Genomic DNA, 19,059 nt, shown 5'->3' on the forward strand with positions numbered 1-19,059 from the left:
AGCTGTGTTTTTAAAAGGTCTAAATAAGGCTGTAGAACATTTCTGAGTTCTGAAGCAAGCCTTTCTGATGGGAAACATGTTGAGACATAATTATACTTTCTTCTGAAAGGTGGTTTTAAGAAGCAGTTAACACCCTACCCTGAAGTATGCACATTTTGCTATCATTTTGAGTAGTGAATTAATATTTATAATGACGTATCAGCAGTAAAGGGATTTTTACTGGTACTAAAGAATGCTTTCATATGTGCATCGAGATAGTCTATAAATTTTTTTACTTCTTTAAATCATCCTTAATTACATTTGGTGGTATATGCTCTTTCCTCTGTAAAATTATAGTTCATACCTGCTTCAGGACCTCTCCAGAAAGACCAAAAGACCCCTACCAAAACCTAGAAAAGGAGGCAAATATCACAAAGATTCATTCTTTGGACTTTTGCAGGCCTGTGTAGAGAGTCCTACATAGAGAAGGCTCTGGCTATTTTTAAGCATTGGGTTAGTCAGTTAATTTATCTAATAGAGTAATGAAAGGCCCTGGAAGATATGGGGATTTTTACAACTAGGACCTGCTACAGTTCCACAGGGACTGCTCTGGTGATGTACTATCTGTGGGGAAGGATTCCTAGCATCATATAGACTAAATAATTTTTTTTGATGGCTATGGTAAAAGAGTATATTTTTCTTTTGGGGGGAATGCAGAGGTTTCAGATCTGCCATATTTCTGTTGATATTGATTTAAATGGGAGCCAGAGCAATGCTGGATGATGTAATGAGAACTGCTATTCACTTCCTTTGTAAAACCCAATCCTGAATTCTTTACCTATGCCAGTCTCATTCAGCTCTATCTTGGAATGCTGATTTGCCAGCTTTGTTTCAGAAATGTTAGCTACAGTACACAACACTCAAAGTTTCCTCTGAAAATCTAAAAAAAAATCAGGTAATATGGTGTTAGCTAGATCAAAACAGCAAATGACATTTCAGAGATGGGAACAAGGAAACTGGTGTGTTCACAGATGTGAATGAGATGGCTGATGTTCTCACCAAAAATGCATGATCTGCTAAATGAAACCATCTTAATGAACATTTTCGGCAGTGTGATTGATTTTATACTTTTGCATGAGACTGTGAAGGTACAGAGAGCCAATAATGAGTTAAAAGAAATTGATCAGAGATGATCTCTAGCAATATGATGTGCTTCTGCTGCCATGTAATTATTTTGGGTCCTCATTGGTACTGGTACTCAAATGCAATTGGATTTTTGCAAAAAAAAAAAGGTGTAAAAGAGTGAGTACCAGGCCATTTCTTAGACTGGCAGCAGAACAAGACAAGAAGAGATATTTTTGTAATTCTGGGAGACTCAAGATTACTTACAAAATAATTGAGAAATACACATGTCAAGGAGCAAACAACATCATTAGAGTTAACTCCACACTCCGAGACAGTAAGTAGACCAAAGTCACCCAGTCTTCCTTTAAGAAATGCCAGATTTTTTATTTGTCACTTGATTCTTTCACCCTGTGCATATACATTTCAGTATTACTACATGCTGAAATTCATTATTCTTGTGTGATCTCCTGCCTTCCTTGGGCTGCAGTGTGGTTGGTTGCCCGTGGGGGTAGGAAGAAACATACTGGTACAGTCACAGATCTTGGGAGGTTATGCTTTGTAATACAGACCCCATTTAAAAAGTATTTTTTTACATAACAGATATAATCCAGCCTTTTTTTTACTAATACTCCCAAGGATGTGTTAGCAACGCATCCTCAGTATGTGAGAATTCATGAGAATAGGCTCAGTGGTAATGGGAAACAGCTGCTGGAACACGGACCCCAGGCCCTGGGTGACTTCTCTCGAGATTTATGTCAAAAAATCCTCCACTTGCAGTACAAAGGGAAGAAACATTTCCTGTAAGGGTGAACTAGGTGAACCAGCAGATATTCTAAAATAGCAACCTCTGTGCTGTTCAGTGGTAGCATAAAGCACTGTAATGTCAAAAATATTACTGTTTCATTGAAGAGAGTATTTTTTGTGTCGAATAAGGTTGGGGTTCATCAAGCTTCTTTCTGCCAGAGAAGAGGGGTGGATTAAGGTGAGCTTTGTCCTCTGCTAAGATAGCTGCTTTGTTGAAACTTGTAGGAAGGTAGTATCTCATAGATCCTTTCTGTTTTGTTATCTTTTGGTTGAAATTATTAATGGATTCAAATATTGTTGGGAGACTCCCAGGTAGGCACACAAATATACATGCTCAGTAACAGTAGAAACGCAATGCCTTGGGAAACTGAGCCAAAAATGACTTCCAGTAGAAATTGCATGAGAGCTGCACAAACTGTATGGGAGTTTAGCCAAAACCTCATTAGCAATAGGATCTTATCTATGCTGATCTTGAAGTCTGGTTCCTAAGGGTAGGGAAACTACGGAAGAACAACAGTGAGGGAACTTAACATTACAGCATTATTCACCTTTATTGAGTAAAGTCAGCCAAATTACTCCAACCTATTGGTGGGAAGAGATTGTGTTTCTTTTCTACTCCCTAATTTCTAGCTCCAGATGGCAACATACCTGGCTAACCCATAAACAGACTCATTTTGCCATCCTATGCCACTAATAACCAGTGGCTTGCCCTTGCTGCCAAGCTGTTGCTCTCAGGTGAGAAATGTTTTCTTCTGCTTTTTACTCTAGAAGTAGTTGTACCTACAGTTAGTGGCTCTTGCCTCTGTATGTGGTGGGGTTATTAGTCCCCAGCCAAACTTTGCACCTAGAGCTGGCAGCTGTTTCCTGACTCAAGGTGGTGGCTTCCAGCTCTTGATGCAGATAGGCCTTGGTGTATGCTGCTCAAAATGGGATGCAGGGCTGGGGTTTGGATTGGCGGCATCTATTCAACACCTCCTGGGGCAGAAGGGTAGACACTCCTATTTTGGAACGTGCTGTTCTTAAGGACTTTTGCATTTGCATCTTGTTTTGTTAATGGCTTTTACTCTGCTCCATTCTTTTGTCTTTTTTTTTTGCTTGGAGCTGCACAATATAACTGCTTTTACTCCATGTGCCTATCATCTGTGCCAGAAGTATCTGGCTGAACCAGAAATTAGAAAAATATGTGTATGCAGATGTTAGGGACCTACAAGAAAAAAATGCTGAAGACCAACAAAGGTGATCTTTGCCCTTATAATCAAAAATAAAGGATCCTTTTTTTTTTTAATCTAAAGTCTTCTTTTCATGTCGTGTTCGATGTTGGGTCTTCCAAAATGTTCAGTGCAGCTGTAAGGAGAGAGGTTGTATCATCTCTTCACCACTGGATCAGCTGGGCTTAATTACTGACCTGTGGTCTGTCCGTGAATATCTTTGGCAAATCAGGTAATGCAAAAACATGAGTCACTGACAGTTGTCATGTTTTACACTGCAAATCTGCAGAATGTATTACTTTCTTTGAATTAATTTCTGTGTATAACCACAAAGCAGGCAAATTCAATGACTCATGGACTTACTCTGTAAAGTCTCGTGCCAGTTCAAAGAATTCAAAACCATTTAATGGGATAGGTGTTTGGAATGGAGAGCACATATGGTCCTACTGCTGTCTCCCTGCTGGGGCTATTTCTTGCAGTTAAAGTTCAGTTTGCAAGGCTTCCTTGTGTTCTCTGTATTCTTTATTTTACAATATCAAAATAATATTGTTAGTTTCCACTGAAATATTCTTGATATAAACACAACTATGACTAAAGACTTAATCAAACTGTCCCATGTGGAACTCTTGTTTAAAAATTATTTGGAGTTTTTTCAGGGAGGGGATAGGCATACATAGCCTTTTCAAAAGAGCCATTTGCCTGAATTAATATTTGTCCTGAGTCATCTCAAGTTGTACTCAGTGGCTGATTATCTTGTAAAACTGTGCAACTCCTTAGTAGACTGGAGGCTAAAGATTGTAGCAGCAGAGAGAAGACACCTGAGGAGACCACCATTGTGCTCCGTTGAACCCGGGATGAGACTGGGACTTTGGAGCCCACATAAAACCTGATAGTTTCAAAGACCCCCCTTATATCAGCAATGACAAATGCCTGGTTTGCAGCCTTACAACTTTTGTAGTGAGTAAATTAAACCTATTCCCTTTCTTGTTTGGTGATTCTATGATTCCAGACTCTTTCTGGAGAAGCCTGCTGCACAAAGGGAAGGGGCAGCAGGCCCTGGTCTGTGAGAAGGTTCAGGTCTTTCACAACATGACAAACCATAACATGTAGGAGGGTTTCATTTATTATTATGTTCTGATTGAAGAGATTTCAGTGTCAGTTGGCAATAAAGTCATCAGCTGATGTTACTGCCAGGCAATGAGGAACTACTGAAGGAGATTTCCACATCACTTTGTTTGCATCCTGACGAGCGTTTCTTTCTGTACCAGCTTCCGTTGATAGTATCACCTCTGTACCTACATAGACTCTGTTGGCTTGTATATCTTGACTCTCCTAAAAGTATGAAACACTTGCAATATGAAAAAACCCATCTGATAATAGTTTCAATAAAATGCTGTTAGGCAGCATAGCGTCAGCGCTCTTAAGAAACTATTGGCAACAGAGAAGGGAAATGGATTTAACATCGATAGGAGATGACTGACCTATTGCTTCTCAGTTGCATGGATGTTGCTAGCCCTTTGCCTGTGGCTCCTTGGCTGGAGTTGTATCAGGCAATAGGCAGCCAGGTAAGAAGAGGCAACTCCTCAGGAGTGCACCCAGTGTTGCCGGTGTGCCGTAAGACTCAGCTGCGTCTCCTGGTCCTCAGCGGAATAAAGAAATCTGAAGGAAACTCTGTGCAGAAATTTCCTCAGATCTGTTCCCAGAATTCTACCAACTTTTGGGAGAAAGTTGCAATTACCAGCCACAGGAAACCTGGGAATTAAGAAAAATCTTGGCCTGGGATATCCCTCAGAGTTGCTTCAAAGAATGAACACGCGTTTGTTTTCTCCTTTTTAATAAAAAAATACGTATGGCACAATTGTTCTCATAAATATCAACTTTGCTACTTTGTGGAAATAACAAAATTCCATTGAGATCAAATCAGCTGATTCCTTGCTTGGAAACTCAGTGGGACTTCTGTCTGCTATCCTTTCTTTCCTTTGAAGATCTCTGCCTCTGAAAATGTGATTCGACTTCTCTTTGAGTGACACTTCTCAAACACGCTATGGAAATACTTCCCAGTATAACTATTAAGTTTGAAGTGAAGCACGGTGCAATAGTTATAATCCTTTACACTGTAATTTCTTCAAATTTCTCTACACTCTAAATGGTGAAAGATAGTGACATAGATACTACTAGTAGTTTGACTGTGTTGTTTGGAAGCATGCTGCTGTGAGCTGCCAATATGTGATAAGAAATACAGTGGAACAAATTTTTACTCCACTAACAAAACTTACGTTTGGTACAGAAAGGTCATGGGTGATGCATAAACTTTGTAAAAAACAAGGTAGAGCAATTTTTCTCAAGATGCTCCTTAAGAGCTGATCTGTACTATTCTGATCTAAATGTTGTGAGCCTGGATTTGTGTTGGGTTGTTGTTTTTTTTAAAAGCTTAAATCTAGAAGTGTTCCACAGCTGAGTATCTTACATTGAACATGGAACATTATAGCTACTGCAGTTCTTCAGAGTTAATGAAATTGAGAAGGAAAAGAAACAAGTCTATGTGAGTCTGTGGTAACATTGTTGCATAAATTAGTGGACATAATACAGCCAGTAAACAACATTGAAAAGAATAAACATGATGGGAAAGACCATTCTGGACCACTTGTCTATCAGGTTAACATCTGTCAAATCAGGGATTTTGACTTTGATCTGGGATGCCCTCCTTCGTAAGTGTCCTTTTTTATGGAGCCTGTGCCTGTCCAGAGCACTCCTGTTGTAGAGGTCTCTGCTGGAAGTGGCTCTTCTGTACTGCAGGTTGGCACTGTCGTACGTGTACGTGGTGGCTCGGGGGTCACGGAGGCTCATGGACACATCTGTACTGCCAACGTCATTTCGTATTTCAAGTGGTCTGAGAAGCATGTTTCCATGGGCATCAACCTGTGTCAAGGAAGGAATGTGGATTAGACAAGTTCCTCAGCCAGCCCAAGGTGTTTCCCAGATGGACCTTGTAGCTCTAGTGTCGAGGTGCTCCTGGGGCTGCAATGACAGTCATGGCTGCTACAGCATTCACAAAAGTGAAAAGATACTGATTACATTTTCCTGACTAGTGTGAAATTAGCTATTAAATATCTGAGCACCTTCCATCCTCACTCAGCTTCTTGGTCTTGTAGTTCAGTTAGTTGTCACATCCTCTGTGAAGTAAGACTTTTGTAATTTTCTTTTACTTGGATCATGGCCTTTATGAAATACTGTTTTTTAAAGTCTGTAGACTGGGCACCTGAAGCTTTCACATACTTGAGGTGAAAAGAAAATGTTGCTGTCTCTGCCCATTTTAAACAGTTTTTGACTGTTTTAGTGCTGCAGATTAGTTTCTAAAAGTTTTGTAACAATGGGTTCATCATATGAAGAGCATGTAGATACATGCATATTTTATCAGTTATTGTAAAATACTCATGATGAGAATTGCTTTTGGGCAATTACTGTATTACAGGGATGTAAATCATAGCATACTTAACTTGTTCATGTGCATATAGAATAACCCATTTTATTCAATGAAACCTTAAATTCAGTTGCATTTTTATGTATTGGTATCAGAAGCAGTTGTTTCAAATATGTTTGTCACTTTATTTGTGCTATTAGTCAGAGCACTGTTTTAAGTACCTAAGCAAAGAACTGAAAACTGCAACCAGTATGGACATGTCTGGCACAAACAACTATGTGTATATATAAAATATTTTTCGTATCATTTTCTTTCTTATGTATGAATGTAATTAACCATGAATTGCTGCGTTGCTACAAAGTGTTTTCCTTTTCACAAATCTTTAGTTTTCTACATGTTTGTAGTAAAACCCCTTTTGAAAAGTTTTTGTAGTGTTTCCAGGCTGACTTCTGACTTCTCCATAAAGACTTACTAGATGTTTCAAATTCACAGATATTTAAACATTCACTGTAGCTCATATGAGGGAAATATACATCAGAACAGAGGCCTCTTAAATGAAACTTCAAGGTCTTCACCTCGAGGCTTGAATATTAATGTTGTTTTTGATAAACTGTGGTATTTGACCTATCTCAAATTTATAACAAACTAGACCATGTCTGTGGATACCTTTATATCAGGGAATAAGATATTAATTATAGACAATACCTAGTCTTGTGAAGCACTATTGATATGCAATGCTTTGTTTACATTCTGAGCTTTACATTTTTAGTATGACATAGCAGAGCTAGGAAAGGATATTATAATCTACAGCAGATTTGAAGTATGTGCAAGAAAAGATTCCAAGCAAAACACACAGGGAAAACCAGGCTCTGTGGGTTGCTGCAAAGGAAAGCTGGGACCACAGAAAGTTTCAGTTCCACCTGGCAATGCAGAAGATGTTCCTTCCCATCACCAGGAGAAATCTTTACACCATAACTGCTGGCATATTTGCACTGTGCCAGACTAAGCACTTAATAACTGAAAGCAAAGCAGTGAAGGGACTATTCATGCAAAAACCACACAAGAGAACTGAGGGGTAAAAAAGTCTTCTAAGTGAAGTAATAAGTCATCACAGATACAAAATGCACTAGTCAGGTTAGGAAATGGATTCTGTATGTGCTGAAACAAGCATTCAGTGGGAACACCCCAGTTTCCACCGTAGTTTTGGTGGGAAAAGTTCACATATTCTAGGTTAGAAAGGCCAGCTTGTCACAAATCAGCATGGCATTTCAAAAGTTTCCTTGAGATATGGGCTACCCAGTTCACACTTTTTAGGTCAATTCCTCAAATCTAAGAAGGAGGATTTAAGCTAGGGTTTCCTACTCTCCAGAGGACTGCCATAACTATAGGACTATTCCTTTACTCTGAAGATCTGACATTATTTTTGTGGAAAAAACCAGTGATCTCAGAGTTGTCTCTGTGAAAAGAATTTGGTTTTAATTCTCAGAAGATAGGTCAATCTTTTCTTTCCAGTTTTATGAAACAGCTCTTTCAGCTGTCTTTGATTACATAATCTAATATGTAAGATAATTGAGTTTAGTGTTATAATAATAGTAACAGTAATGCAAGCATCATTAAGCAGTTATTAAGACTTTTCTTTTGGGACGACAACTCATAACTGCCTGCACTCTGAAGTGATTCACAGGGATCTTTCTTAAACTAATATGCTCTGACAATTTATTTTGAGCCAAGCAGTGTCTGAATTCCTGCTCTAAGTGTTCTGAATGAACCTGTTATTTTAAAAACAAATTTAATTTAAACCATTTTAGGCAAGATTATTTGCATGTCATGAAGCAAGTTGGTCTTGGAATTGCAGGCTTTGCAATTCAGAACAAAGAGCCTTACACTGATCTTGACTAAATTAGCTCATGGAAGTATAAAAGATGTTCTAATGTACCTGGTAAAATTGCTCTGTGCAATTTCCCACATCATTACAACCCTTTCAGTATATTTTGAAGTTCACTCCAAAGAATTAAAACTTGTGCAGCTGATCTGCTGCTGAGCCAACAACTGTGGTGAAATTGTTCTCCTCAGATGCACTTGGTTCATTACAATCTAATTGTAATACTAACCCACACCTCCATCCATGGTATGACCACCCCGCCTGGGCATGTGCTCCGTATTTTATTGCCTCTATCTTTAAGAGTGAAGCAAGACAATTTTACACCAATCAGTAACAAAGGTACATATGACTAGAGTCACTGAAGTTCCACCTAAATGTAAAGAAATAGGATACAAATAAGTTGAGAATGGGGAAATGTTAGGGAAGACTTCATTGTAACTACTGGCATTGATCGGTGTGTTGAATCTGTCTTCTACCCCATAGGGAAGCCTATTGGGTAAGAATCACTCTATGTGTGCTGAATCCTTTCATTGGGGATTAGCATTTTTCTGTGTATTGCTTTAAATATGTTTTTGCAGTCAGATACTATCACTGCCAATCCTTGAACCTTAACCTGTCACCATTTTTTATTAATGAACAGTGATATTCCATAAGCTGTTAGTGTGAGTCCTTCACAGGTGGTGGCAGTTGCCGGCAGTGGGTGACATACTCAAATAAAGAGGAAGACCCACTAAAGGGTCATAAACTGGGAAGACCTGCTGAGGGGTCTCCCTTAGGCTGTCCCTGACTAAGTCAGTCAAACCACCCTCTGATCCAGCAGGACAGTTCAGTGAAGGGTCCCCCTAACAGGACGCTGACAGACTGGTCTTGGCTTTCCTGGGGCGTTGACAAACAAGTCGAACACTAAGGGTTGAGTAAATGTCCCCACGCTAAGGGTCAATGAAACCTCCTTTTTTCATGTGACACTTAGAAAATTAGTTGCCTGCTCAGGATCATCGAATGATATTGTATGTGTAAAATAGTTAAAGTAACAAAAAGAAAACAACCCACAACAACAGTCCTGTATTGACCACATAAAGAGTAGTCAGACAGCTCTAGGGGAAGTGCATGTTAGCATTCCTTGACAGAGAATGGGTCTCAAATGCTTAGTGCTGTCTGGAATGAATTTTTACCTATTTTTTTTTTTTTTTACCTTAACTGTTGGGAGATAAAAGGTAAGAACTTCTGTTTTCTCTCAATACAAACCCATTGTTTCTTCCTCTTAAGATGAAAGACTCAGGGCCATGTTATTCATACAAGCTATCTTATTGGAACAAATGCTGTAGTGTTAGCACAATCTGATCTGCAAAGAAACAGCTTATGCTCAGCAGGGCTGTTCTAATTCACAAGGAGGTTTACTTGAAGGTTAAGATAGTTGCGTGGTTATGTGCTTCCCTTCTTTTTCTCCTTCCAGTAGCCACTGTATTGGAAAATTGTATGTTTTCCTTGGAGCCTGTGGCTGGTCTCTGGCTTTATATCCCAAGTGTTTAGTGTTTCACAGAACAGTTGAAAGGAACGTGTGATGCTGTGCAGAACTGGGGAGACAATCTATCACTTGCCTTGTGTTGTCATTTATGAACCTTTTGATGGCTCAGCTCCTTTCCAACTCACATTATGATTGCATTCTAACTTTTTCTCATACTTAAGAGGTATCTTCTGTGTAATTACTATTCACACTGTAATTGTCTGGGGGAACAAGCAATTGTATGCATGGACAATCTCAATATTTTCTTGCTGGGTGGTTTGTCCTATATATCCATAATTATGCCGGTGTCAGTGACATTTAGCTTTGACAAATGAACAAGGAGATATAAACAGTCTTTATGCTTTATTCAGAGAAACAGAAAGATTGTTTACTACAAATTAATATTTTTAATATTAAAAATAAAAATGGCATAAACTGTGCAACTGGAGAGACTTCACTTCCACCTTCTTCAGTCTGTAGAGCAAGGAACAGCCACCTAAGAAACAGCAGTTCAGTTTCATTTTTCATCTGGTCTTCTCTATACTGTTAATATCATATCGTGGTCAATTGCTGAGTGTTGCTCACACATCTAAAGCTTGTGTAATCTGGTGAAGGAATTTGAACTCTTTTAGTCTTTGGAGTTGTATGTCACATAGGAACAATCAATATCTTCACCTGGCACAAAGAGATGAAGCACTGTTACATATTTTCTAATAGTTACTAGTCCCTGTATGGATAAGTGGTGTGGGTCAAGAGTAAAAGGGAAAAAATATCCTATAGCTATACATACTTACAGCTGTACTTCTTTTATGCTAAAAAGACCCCTTTCCCCTGCTCTGGTGCAGGCACCATAATACCAGTGAAAACTCTCAAAACATGATGGAGGGGGGCTGGGAGTGGTTTCACTGGAGGGCACATAACCTCACTGTGTCCCACTGCTCCGGTCATTGCACTCTTCCTGCCAAAGACAGAAATACAACTGTTTGGCATCAGCATTTCTCTGATGAGTAAAATTAATGTTCACAATGTACCACATCAATATGTGGGATACAAAATTCACTGATACCCATTCACATGTGTGTGTTTATGTATATGTGTATAAGTATGTATTTAAGATCACAAACCTGTACTGTACAAGCAGAAAGCAGTCTATTCACTGAAAGTACTCTCAGTTTCAGAATGAGATTGCTGTCTGAAGCGTGAGTACTTACAAATCCTGGTACAAAGCATGTATGACTTCCTTTTTCTATCAGAAAAATGCTGGTATATGCATGTGGTGCTTTAAAAACTTTCCATCCCATTCTGAGTACCATTCTCAGTGTAATCTTTGCTGCACAACATTTAGACAAAAGCTTTTAGGTATGAGTTATGGCATTTTTTTAGTTAAACAAACTCTCCAAATATGTAGGAAAATAACTTACCTGCACTCTTATCCTTTACTCAGTTCAGTGCATGGGGGCACATGTAGCCAAGGCTGACCTCTGAAGAAGTCTTGATTTCCTCTTTGTCATGAATCCTTGCTGTGCTGCTTCTCACCTAGGCTGGGTTATCTCAGGAGCTGTTGAGATAGCTGGTCAGAGTGTGGGTTGTGTTGTTTTTTTCCCTTCCTTATTTTCCATAGAAATGGATAGACAGTGTCTGTGCACAACAATCCATACGAGGGTGGCTTATCTCCTCTGCTCTGTGGAAGACAGTACTTTTTGGGGTCTTGGAGACTGCTGATTGCCTGAACTGAATTTGTGCCCTCACTGTAATAAAGCATCGCCTACACAATGGGACAGAAGGCAAATGTAAGTAAGAACTTTTAATGGACTCGTGAGTTCACTGATACTGAGAATCTGATGGCTTTGTTAATGATGCATAGCTGTAGTGGTGGGACACCAGACACACAGCTCTAGAATCAGCTATCACAGAGTTTCTGAAATGCACTTCCTGATGTGTATGTGACACTAACCATCTATCAAGATAAAGTCTTACTTGTTAGAGTTTTATGTGTCAGTCTCATTCTTCAAACTGAACAGAGGGCTCGAATACAATTTTGTCCAAACGTTATCACCTCAGGCTGTAACAGTACAGAAGTTTACAGGACAGCATAGGCAAGTTCTCATTAATACTTGGATGTAATATATTATAAGTAAAGCAGAGGAAAGAAGAAAATTTTTGGCTCATTACAATATGTATTTCCCCCTGAGTCAGACTGGGCCAAATACACCTGAGGCTTCAAAGGGTTTATTTCCAAAAAACTGGGAAAAAGTGAAATTGGTTTATAGACGTTTACAAGTGCTCAGTGATGTATTGCAAAATTAAACTTGTCCTCATTAAAAATACGTCCATAGTATTACTTCCTGAAGTTTTTCTGGCTTGTTGTTTTTAAGAGGGGATAGTTGTGTTGTGCTTGAATTTAGCTGAGGGAAAAATCCTGACATCTGTGAAAGCTGTTAAAACCTAGCAGCAGCATTCTTGTGTTCCTCAAAGCTCAGTGCTACAGGCTTCATTCAGGGCTCACTGAAGCAACAGAGCCTATCTTTGCTTTTCATTTTTGGTGAAGTTTCTGTGTGTAAAGAGGAACTTTATTATAAACATTTCTTCTATACCACCTTCTAAAGCAAAAAACCATACAGTTGAAGTGATAAATATTTAACTTCCTTGTACCCCTTGTATTTCTTCTCTGCTGCAAAAAAATGTGTCCTGAATATTAATTTGCATTTTCTGTATTTTCTTACTCTTCTTCTCTGCTGCAAAAAATGTGCCCTGAATATTAATTTGCATTTTCTGTATTTTCTTACTCTGTTTTCAGTTGAAGATGGAACAGACCATATGTTGCTGTAATCTCCTTAAAAAACAATTTTTCTCTAGGCAATCTTAAATGCTTTTGCATGTTTTCCACCTGTATTTATCTCTACCATCATATACATGAACCTTGTCACAGTAAAAATAATGTCTGAAAAGACAGCTTGAACATTTTACCTGGACTCTATTTGTTTCCAGTTTGCTCTTCTTGCCTGTAGCATGTCCTGCCCTGCCTGCTGTCTTTTTCTGATGTTGAGGTCCTTTCCCAAAGAAGATGTAGTTTACAAAGGCATATTCCAGCAAGGCCAGGAACACAAACACAAAGCATCCCATCAGGTAAATATCTATTGCCTTGACATAGGGAATCTTCGGCAAGGTCTCCCTGAGGTGGGTGCTGATGGTGGTCATGGTCAGCACAGTCGTGATTCCTGCGAAAGGAAGAAATAGACATCGACTAATAAGACAAGGAAGGAGATTTGAGCACAAAAGGCATAATGGCAGCATTGCAGTTCTCATGCAGATGGATTAATTATGTCATCAGATTCTTAGCAGCCTAGGGAATGCGTTTTGCAGAACTGGAAAGGAAGATATCCTTGCAAGGCTGCTGAGAGCACCTTCCTTGGCTTTTCCTGCAATGGAGGGTGAATGAAATATTACCTTCAGTAACCCAGGCTGTGTCGGAACATCTGGCTTTAATTTTTGCAAAAACTGTGCTAGGGAATGTGGTATTAGCTCACCTGGATAGCAAAGAGTTGATTGCTGTTCTTTCTATGTGAGAAAATGCTTCTCACTTTATTTACAGCAGTAGCTCTTCTTGACCCCATAGGGTGATTTGCATTGCTGTGGGGATCTGGAATAAGTATCTAGCTTTTGATTGAAAATGGAGGGTTGAAAGGAGAAAGGGAAGCCTTTTGATAAAGTGATGGTCTTTGATGAAGTGATACGTATGCTTTTGCCAAAACAACTTTTCCTATTAACTAGGTGCTTGCAAGTAAAGCATTTCCATCTCATTGTGTTATCCACTGCTGGATGTTTTTTTTCTCATATGTGTTTTTCTTTTAGCTGGATGAAATTACTTTTTAGTCTGGTTTAATCACAGGTCATTAATGCACGTAGATAATAGCTCTAAGCACAGATGTAACAACTTTAATTTGCAGAGAGGTGAGACAAAATAGAAGTGGGACAAACTGGCTTTCTGGAAATAGAGTTGAAAAACATATATGCCTTAAAGCACAGGTAGTGGCAGAAGATCTTCATTCTTATGGAAAGTTGTAGGAAGGAACATGGTACGGGAAAGAACCAACTCTGTAGGTAAAACAGACTGATTTGGTGTAAGCTGGCATATTTCCACTGATGTCAGTAGGATCTTGTGTATTTATTCCAGTCACAGATCTGGCCTGAGAGGACACTTTCTAACATCAACAGGGATTGTTCATGAAGCACAGTGTAGATACCCTTAGATGTCTGAATTAGACTTTTACGCTCCACTTTGGAAGCAAAATACTTTTGGTCTGATCCAAAGACCATTATGACAACTGGAAGTCAGTCAGGGTCCCAACCTATGTGCGGAGCAAGGGCTTCAGATGTAGGCAAGGTCACACCTGCCCGCCTTCCTGACAACCAAGGCCCCATGCTGCCTGTGTAAGATCCCAATTAATGATGCTTCAACCATCAGTATGGATTTGGTGCCACTGTTTTCAAAGGCAGCAAGTGTCTATGTAGTTCAGTCATTTTGAGAAGAAGTTACCTAGAGCAACTCTGGCTGCAGAGGCATCGTAATTGATCCAAAAAGATACCCACGACAGAATAGTAATCAGTGTGGAAGGCATATAGGTTTGCAAAATGAAGTATCCAATATTTCTTTTAAGCCGGAAGCTAAGTGATAATCGAGGATATGCTCCTGAAAGAAAGAAATCATATAATGACTAATGCCAAACAAAAGGAAGGCACTGATATTTCTGGGCTGCAGGAAGGGGGGACGATTTTTTTTTAACTTGCCAGTGCTTACCTGTTGTAAATTCCACTCTCTTTGATACCATCTTGTAATCCACAATAGAAAATTGTGGGAGCTCGATGTTATTAACTCCTGTTACTGCTGACTCTCCTCCATTCCAGTAAAATTCAATATCATCAGTAGTGTATCCATCTGAAACAGAGGCACAATTTGATTATTGACTTTTCTTTTTGTTTTATTACTTTGCTTAAATAGTTGCAGTTCAAGTGGAAGGAGCTGTGGTTAATCAGGAATTCAGCCTTCTGTTGTGTGACATTCCTGTTATACAGAAGCCTCCTCTATACCCTGAGGAAGCTTCTAGATGTAGAGGAAGAGAAGACAGAAAACAAGGGCAGAATTCATGATTAAAATTTGTTTTTTAGCTAGCTCTAATACAACTACTTTTCATTCAGGCTTGAGTTGCTCAGTTGCCAGCAGACAGATACATCATCAGCAAAACTTTTAAACTCTCTTTGGAGGAACTCTGACAGTAAAACCAGTTCAGTTCCCAGCTTTTCATTTGATTTCCTATGCAGGATGTGCCAAAATAGAGGGTTGGGAGCCAGTGGAGGCAAAGATGATTCCAGAAGAATTAAGGTGCCTGTAGTATTACCTGACAATGTCTGTCAGAGCTGTAGGTAATCCTTTGATATTCATGAAGCATTTTATATTTTAATTAGACCATGCCATCTTTGATCTTCTGTTATCACAGAAATACTTCTTTTTTACTCCAAACTAGCACCTTTCTTCTGTTTCCTTTTAACAGTGATGTTGATTATTTATAAGTTAATTAAAAATTAATTTGCCATCCTATCACGGGAAATGTTAACATTATTGTTACCATTTTCAGAAATATTTTGATTGAACTCAGAAGTGACTGAGTTAAAAAAAAAATCTTGCAATTGACAACATTTTTGAACTAATATTTAAACTGGTTTCACTTTATTGCATTTTTCTACTTTCCCCAGATATCTACCAAAGGAGAGAACATCTCATCTATTTTTAAATGTTTCCTTCAGGTGTTAGATTTAATCAGGCTTAAATCATATAACACAGATCAAATAAAACGTGTTTGAATTCAGAGCTTTAGAAAACTTGACAGTACTTTTGCCAGTTGAACCACCCGTAGCATCAGAAGCCTCCACAGAGATAGGAACCTATCCTTTCAAATGCACAAGTAATGCAATATCTAGCTAAGGAAATGAGTCTTGAGATGTCTTTTCCTATGATGGTGCCTAGTAATAGCTTCATCCCTGGAAGGCTGACCACATGCAGAATAGATCCGTGTTTCCCTGGTGACAAGCAGAGAATGACTTGCCGCCAGGCTCCAGAGATTGCTTGGAAAGTCTGCAGCTATTGAACAGCCATCTTTTGATGCAAACACAGTGATGGGCTGAACAGTGTTAAATGTTCACATGTTTTATTTCTGAACTGCTCAGTGCCATGGTGTTCTATCTGAATTGCTCTGAAAACCACACTAACCTATGTAATATGGATTGCTGCTTTAAGCTTAAAACTGTGCCTTCCATTATTCATGCTATTTTTATTTTTTTCAAATGAACCATCCCAGGGCTGTGACACAGAGCTCTGCATGGCTGGTTTTCATTCCTTTACACTGCAAAAGGTCAAGGTAGCTGCTTGGTAGCAGGACTTCAGTAGCTTCTTTAAAGGCTTTGCACACAAACCACAGGGCTGACAGGAGCCACATGCAGGGTGTGATACAGAATGATTGAAAGTGAATGAAGACTGCTAAGACTATTTAAAAGACCAAGACTGAGATTGGCAGGGGAGTGTTAACTACATTTTCTTGCAAATCTGTATTATAAAAACTTTCTCTTGAATGATTTCTCTTCTCAGAAAAGGTGGTGTAAAACAGACGGCATTGGAACTGTCATCTCATAATGAAAGGGTATTGATTATGAGTAGACTTGGTACCACACAGGCATCCTCTACATGAGGTGATACTCATCCTTCGTCTTTAGGGGACAGAATAGAAAACAAAAGGGTTATCACTACCTAGATGTTGAGCAGGTACTTGCTGCAAAGTCACAGGTGAAAGTTTAGATGTGAGAATCCTGAATTCTCCTTCAGGGTTTGGAGGAAAACCATGAAAATGATTCTTCTGTTCTGCGCTGTCATCACCTGTTGACCTTTTCATATCCTGACCTCCAATTCTGCTCTGATTGTGCTGCTTCCTTGGACAGTGAAGGCTGGGACCCAGGGCAGAGAGAGGAGTTGCCTCCAGCCCTCAGGAGCTCCTGACTTTTCTTGCAGCCTCTTAAGGCAGCTGCAAACAGCCTCTCTGCAGTTTCTCTGATGTTTTGACGAAAGAGGGAATAGCTTGGCACCTTATTGTGGCTGAAATTCTCTTCCCTGAAGGTGAATTATTAGTGATTTAGTTGTTAAAACCCACAATGGTGCCAAATAAACACCTAGGATATCAAAAGGCAGATTTCAAAATGAAAACAGGCACAACCTCCTACAAAAAGATTGCACCACGTTATTGATACACTGTGTGGTGATGTTGGATCTTTGCTGTCAGAGACTGAAATATTACAGTCTATGACTTAAACATTTTCTTAAAGGACTTTTAAAACTGTATTACAAAAGCTGTAAAGAAGACCACTGCACCCTGAATGGAGCCCTGACTGAGACCTTACACTGCTTGCTGATGAAGATAAACCAACAACTCAGGGCTGGGGACATTCACGGAGCACAGGCTTAACACTTCCAAGGTCCCAGGGCTATCAGCTGCCAGGCTTGAATAGACCCCCTGAACCAAGGGGTGGAGGGAGGAGAGGCTTTGGGTATCTGGGAAAAGCCTCTGGTCAGAGGGGCAGTGACTGCCCATCCTCCACTGTGCAGAGGAGCCCAGCTGAGGGATCCTCACCAGGGCGGGGGAAAGCTTATCCACAGCAGAAGGGGTGACATGGCCCATCACAGGGGCCCTCCAAAGGGGTCCCCAGACCCTGCACCAGAGCACCAGAGATGATGCAAAAGACCCTCAGTGTTGCAAGGGACAGTGTGAAGCCAGCCCCTGCAAGGGAGACACGTGGGCGTTCCCACCTGGCCCACAGCATGTATTAATCCACGGGATTCTGCACTCTTGGGTGTGTGGCACCGTGGTGTGGCAGCGGGGTGTGGCAGCGTGGCCACAGCGGCGACAGGGGACCCTCACCACCAGCAGAGCAGATGGAGGGGAGCAACGAGATGTTGTTGGGACCCTCGGATGGGTGATGTGCTTCCACCTAACCCCTGTCACCCCTCCCTGTTCCCCCAAGGCACCCCCTCCCCCCCTCCCCCCCACTTCTTTCTTCCATTTCTTTCTCTCTTTCTTTTCTCTTCCCTTCTTTTTGCCTCTTTTACTATTAAATAAAATACAGCAATTTTTTGGCATCAACATCTAACCTTGTTTGGTTTTAATCTTGTTTCTGGGAATATTTTGAACCTTCTAAGTCCTTTCCAGTTTGTGCTCAGAGACTTAGCTTGCTTTGCTTTCCTGGGTTTAAACTGGATCGTAACATTTGCAAAAGGAAATTACGTGAGTTTTGTAATGTAAACAAACGTGCTTTTCCCTAGTCTTGTTTTCTATGACTTTGGCTACTAAATGAAAAGTAGAACTAGTTTGTTATAAAGTCAACTGACCAAAAGCAAGAACCATGCATGTAAGGTATCAGCTGGTGACAAGCTGCCACTGCTGACAGGCCATGTTTTTAATCTCTACAGATTTAAAAGAGACTTCCAAATACAGAAAAAAATGGGTCCGATGTGAGCTACTACTTTTTCAAAATATAATGATTTCTTTCTTGAGTTAAAGCTTCCTTAAAGCTGACGGAAATGATGAGAAAGGGATAGTGATGTTTTTCACTCAGGAGCATTCACATGTTTTAGCTCTCTTTTTAGAAAAGTAATTGAGCATCTTGCTGTGGTTTTAGGTAAGGTGAACTTCAATACATTCATTTTTTCCTTGGCAGTCATTGTAATATCTCTGCTAGACACTTAAAAGGTGTAAATTCTCCCTGGGCAGTCCATTCCCTGATGCAATAGGACTGTTGCTGTGTGAAGCCCTTTCCTTATGTGCTTTGCACACTGTTCTAGGTGTGTGAGAGGCATTGCTTGCTTTCATGGCTGACAATGGCCCACAGGTGCAGGAATTTGAGGCCCTCATGTTTCATAGGCCTTGACATGGCTTTTTCTAGCAAACTTGGGAGGAAGACAGTTGCCTGCAGGTTAAAGACAGGTCTGAAGTTAGCAGAAGACAGATTGCTCCTTCTCCTTTTTCAAGGGGACAGTGGCTTTAAGTGAGGAGCTGTAGTGATGTAAATTAAGAAACCTTCAAGTGTGGAGCAGTAC

General features: G+C 39.9%; 1 protein-coding gene and 1 long non-coding RNA gene across 10 annotated transcripts in view; one reads left to right on the plus strand and one right to left on the minus strand.

Moving 5' to 3' along the window:
- Positions 1-4,933: 4,933 nt before the first annotated feature.
- Positions 4,934-19,059, minus strand: part of GABRB1 (gamma-aminobutyric acid type A receptor subunit beta1) — a 123,912-nt gene continuing 109,786 nt past the window's right edge. For 4 of the 9 annotated variants that reach the window (XM_039550727.1, XM_039550730.1, XM_039550731.1 and 1 more), the window contains 4 exons: positions 14,722-14,859; positions 14,461-14,613; positions 12,891-13,141; positions 4,934-6,035 (listed from right to left, as the gene is read on the minus strand). In XM_039550727.1, coding sequence (XP_039406661.1) covers positions 5,688-6,035; positions 12,891-13,141; positions 14,461-14,613; positions 14,722-14,859 — 890 coding nt within the window. In that variant the 3' untranslated portion in view covers positions 4,934-5,687. Of the gene's footprint in view, positions 6,036-10,271; positions 11,689-12,890; positions 13,142-14,460; positions 14,614-14,721; positions 14,860-19,059 lie in introns of those variants that run through there. The other 5 variants (XR_005601723.1, XR_005601722.1, XM_039550732.1 and 2 more) reach the window with 5 other exon arrangements.
- Positions 11,641-19,059, plus strand: part of LOC109144958 — a 54,034-nt gene continuing 46,615 nt past the window's right edge. Inside the window, exon 1 of the long non-coding RNA XR_005601724.1 lies at positions 11,641-11,713. This is a non-coding gene — a long non-coding RNA (uncharacterized LOC109144958). The remainder of the gene's footprint in view (positions 11,714-19,059) is intronic.

This window comes from Corvus cornix, chromosome 4 (genome assembly GCF_000738735.6).
Source record: "Corvus cornix cornix isolate S_Up_H32 chromosome 4, ASM73873v5, whole genome shotgun sequence".
Classification (NCBI taxonomy): domain Eukaryota; kingdom Metazoa; phylum Chordata; class Aves; order Passeriformes; family Corvidae; genus Corvus; species Corvus cornix.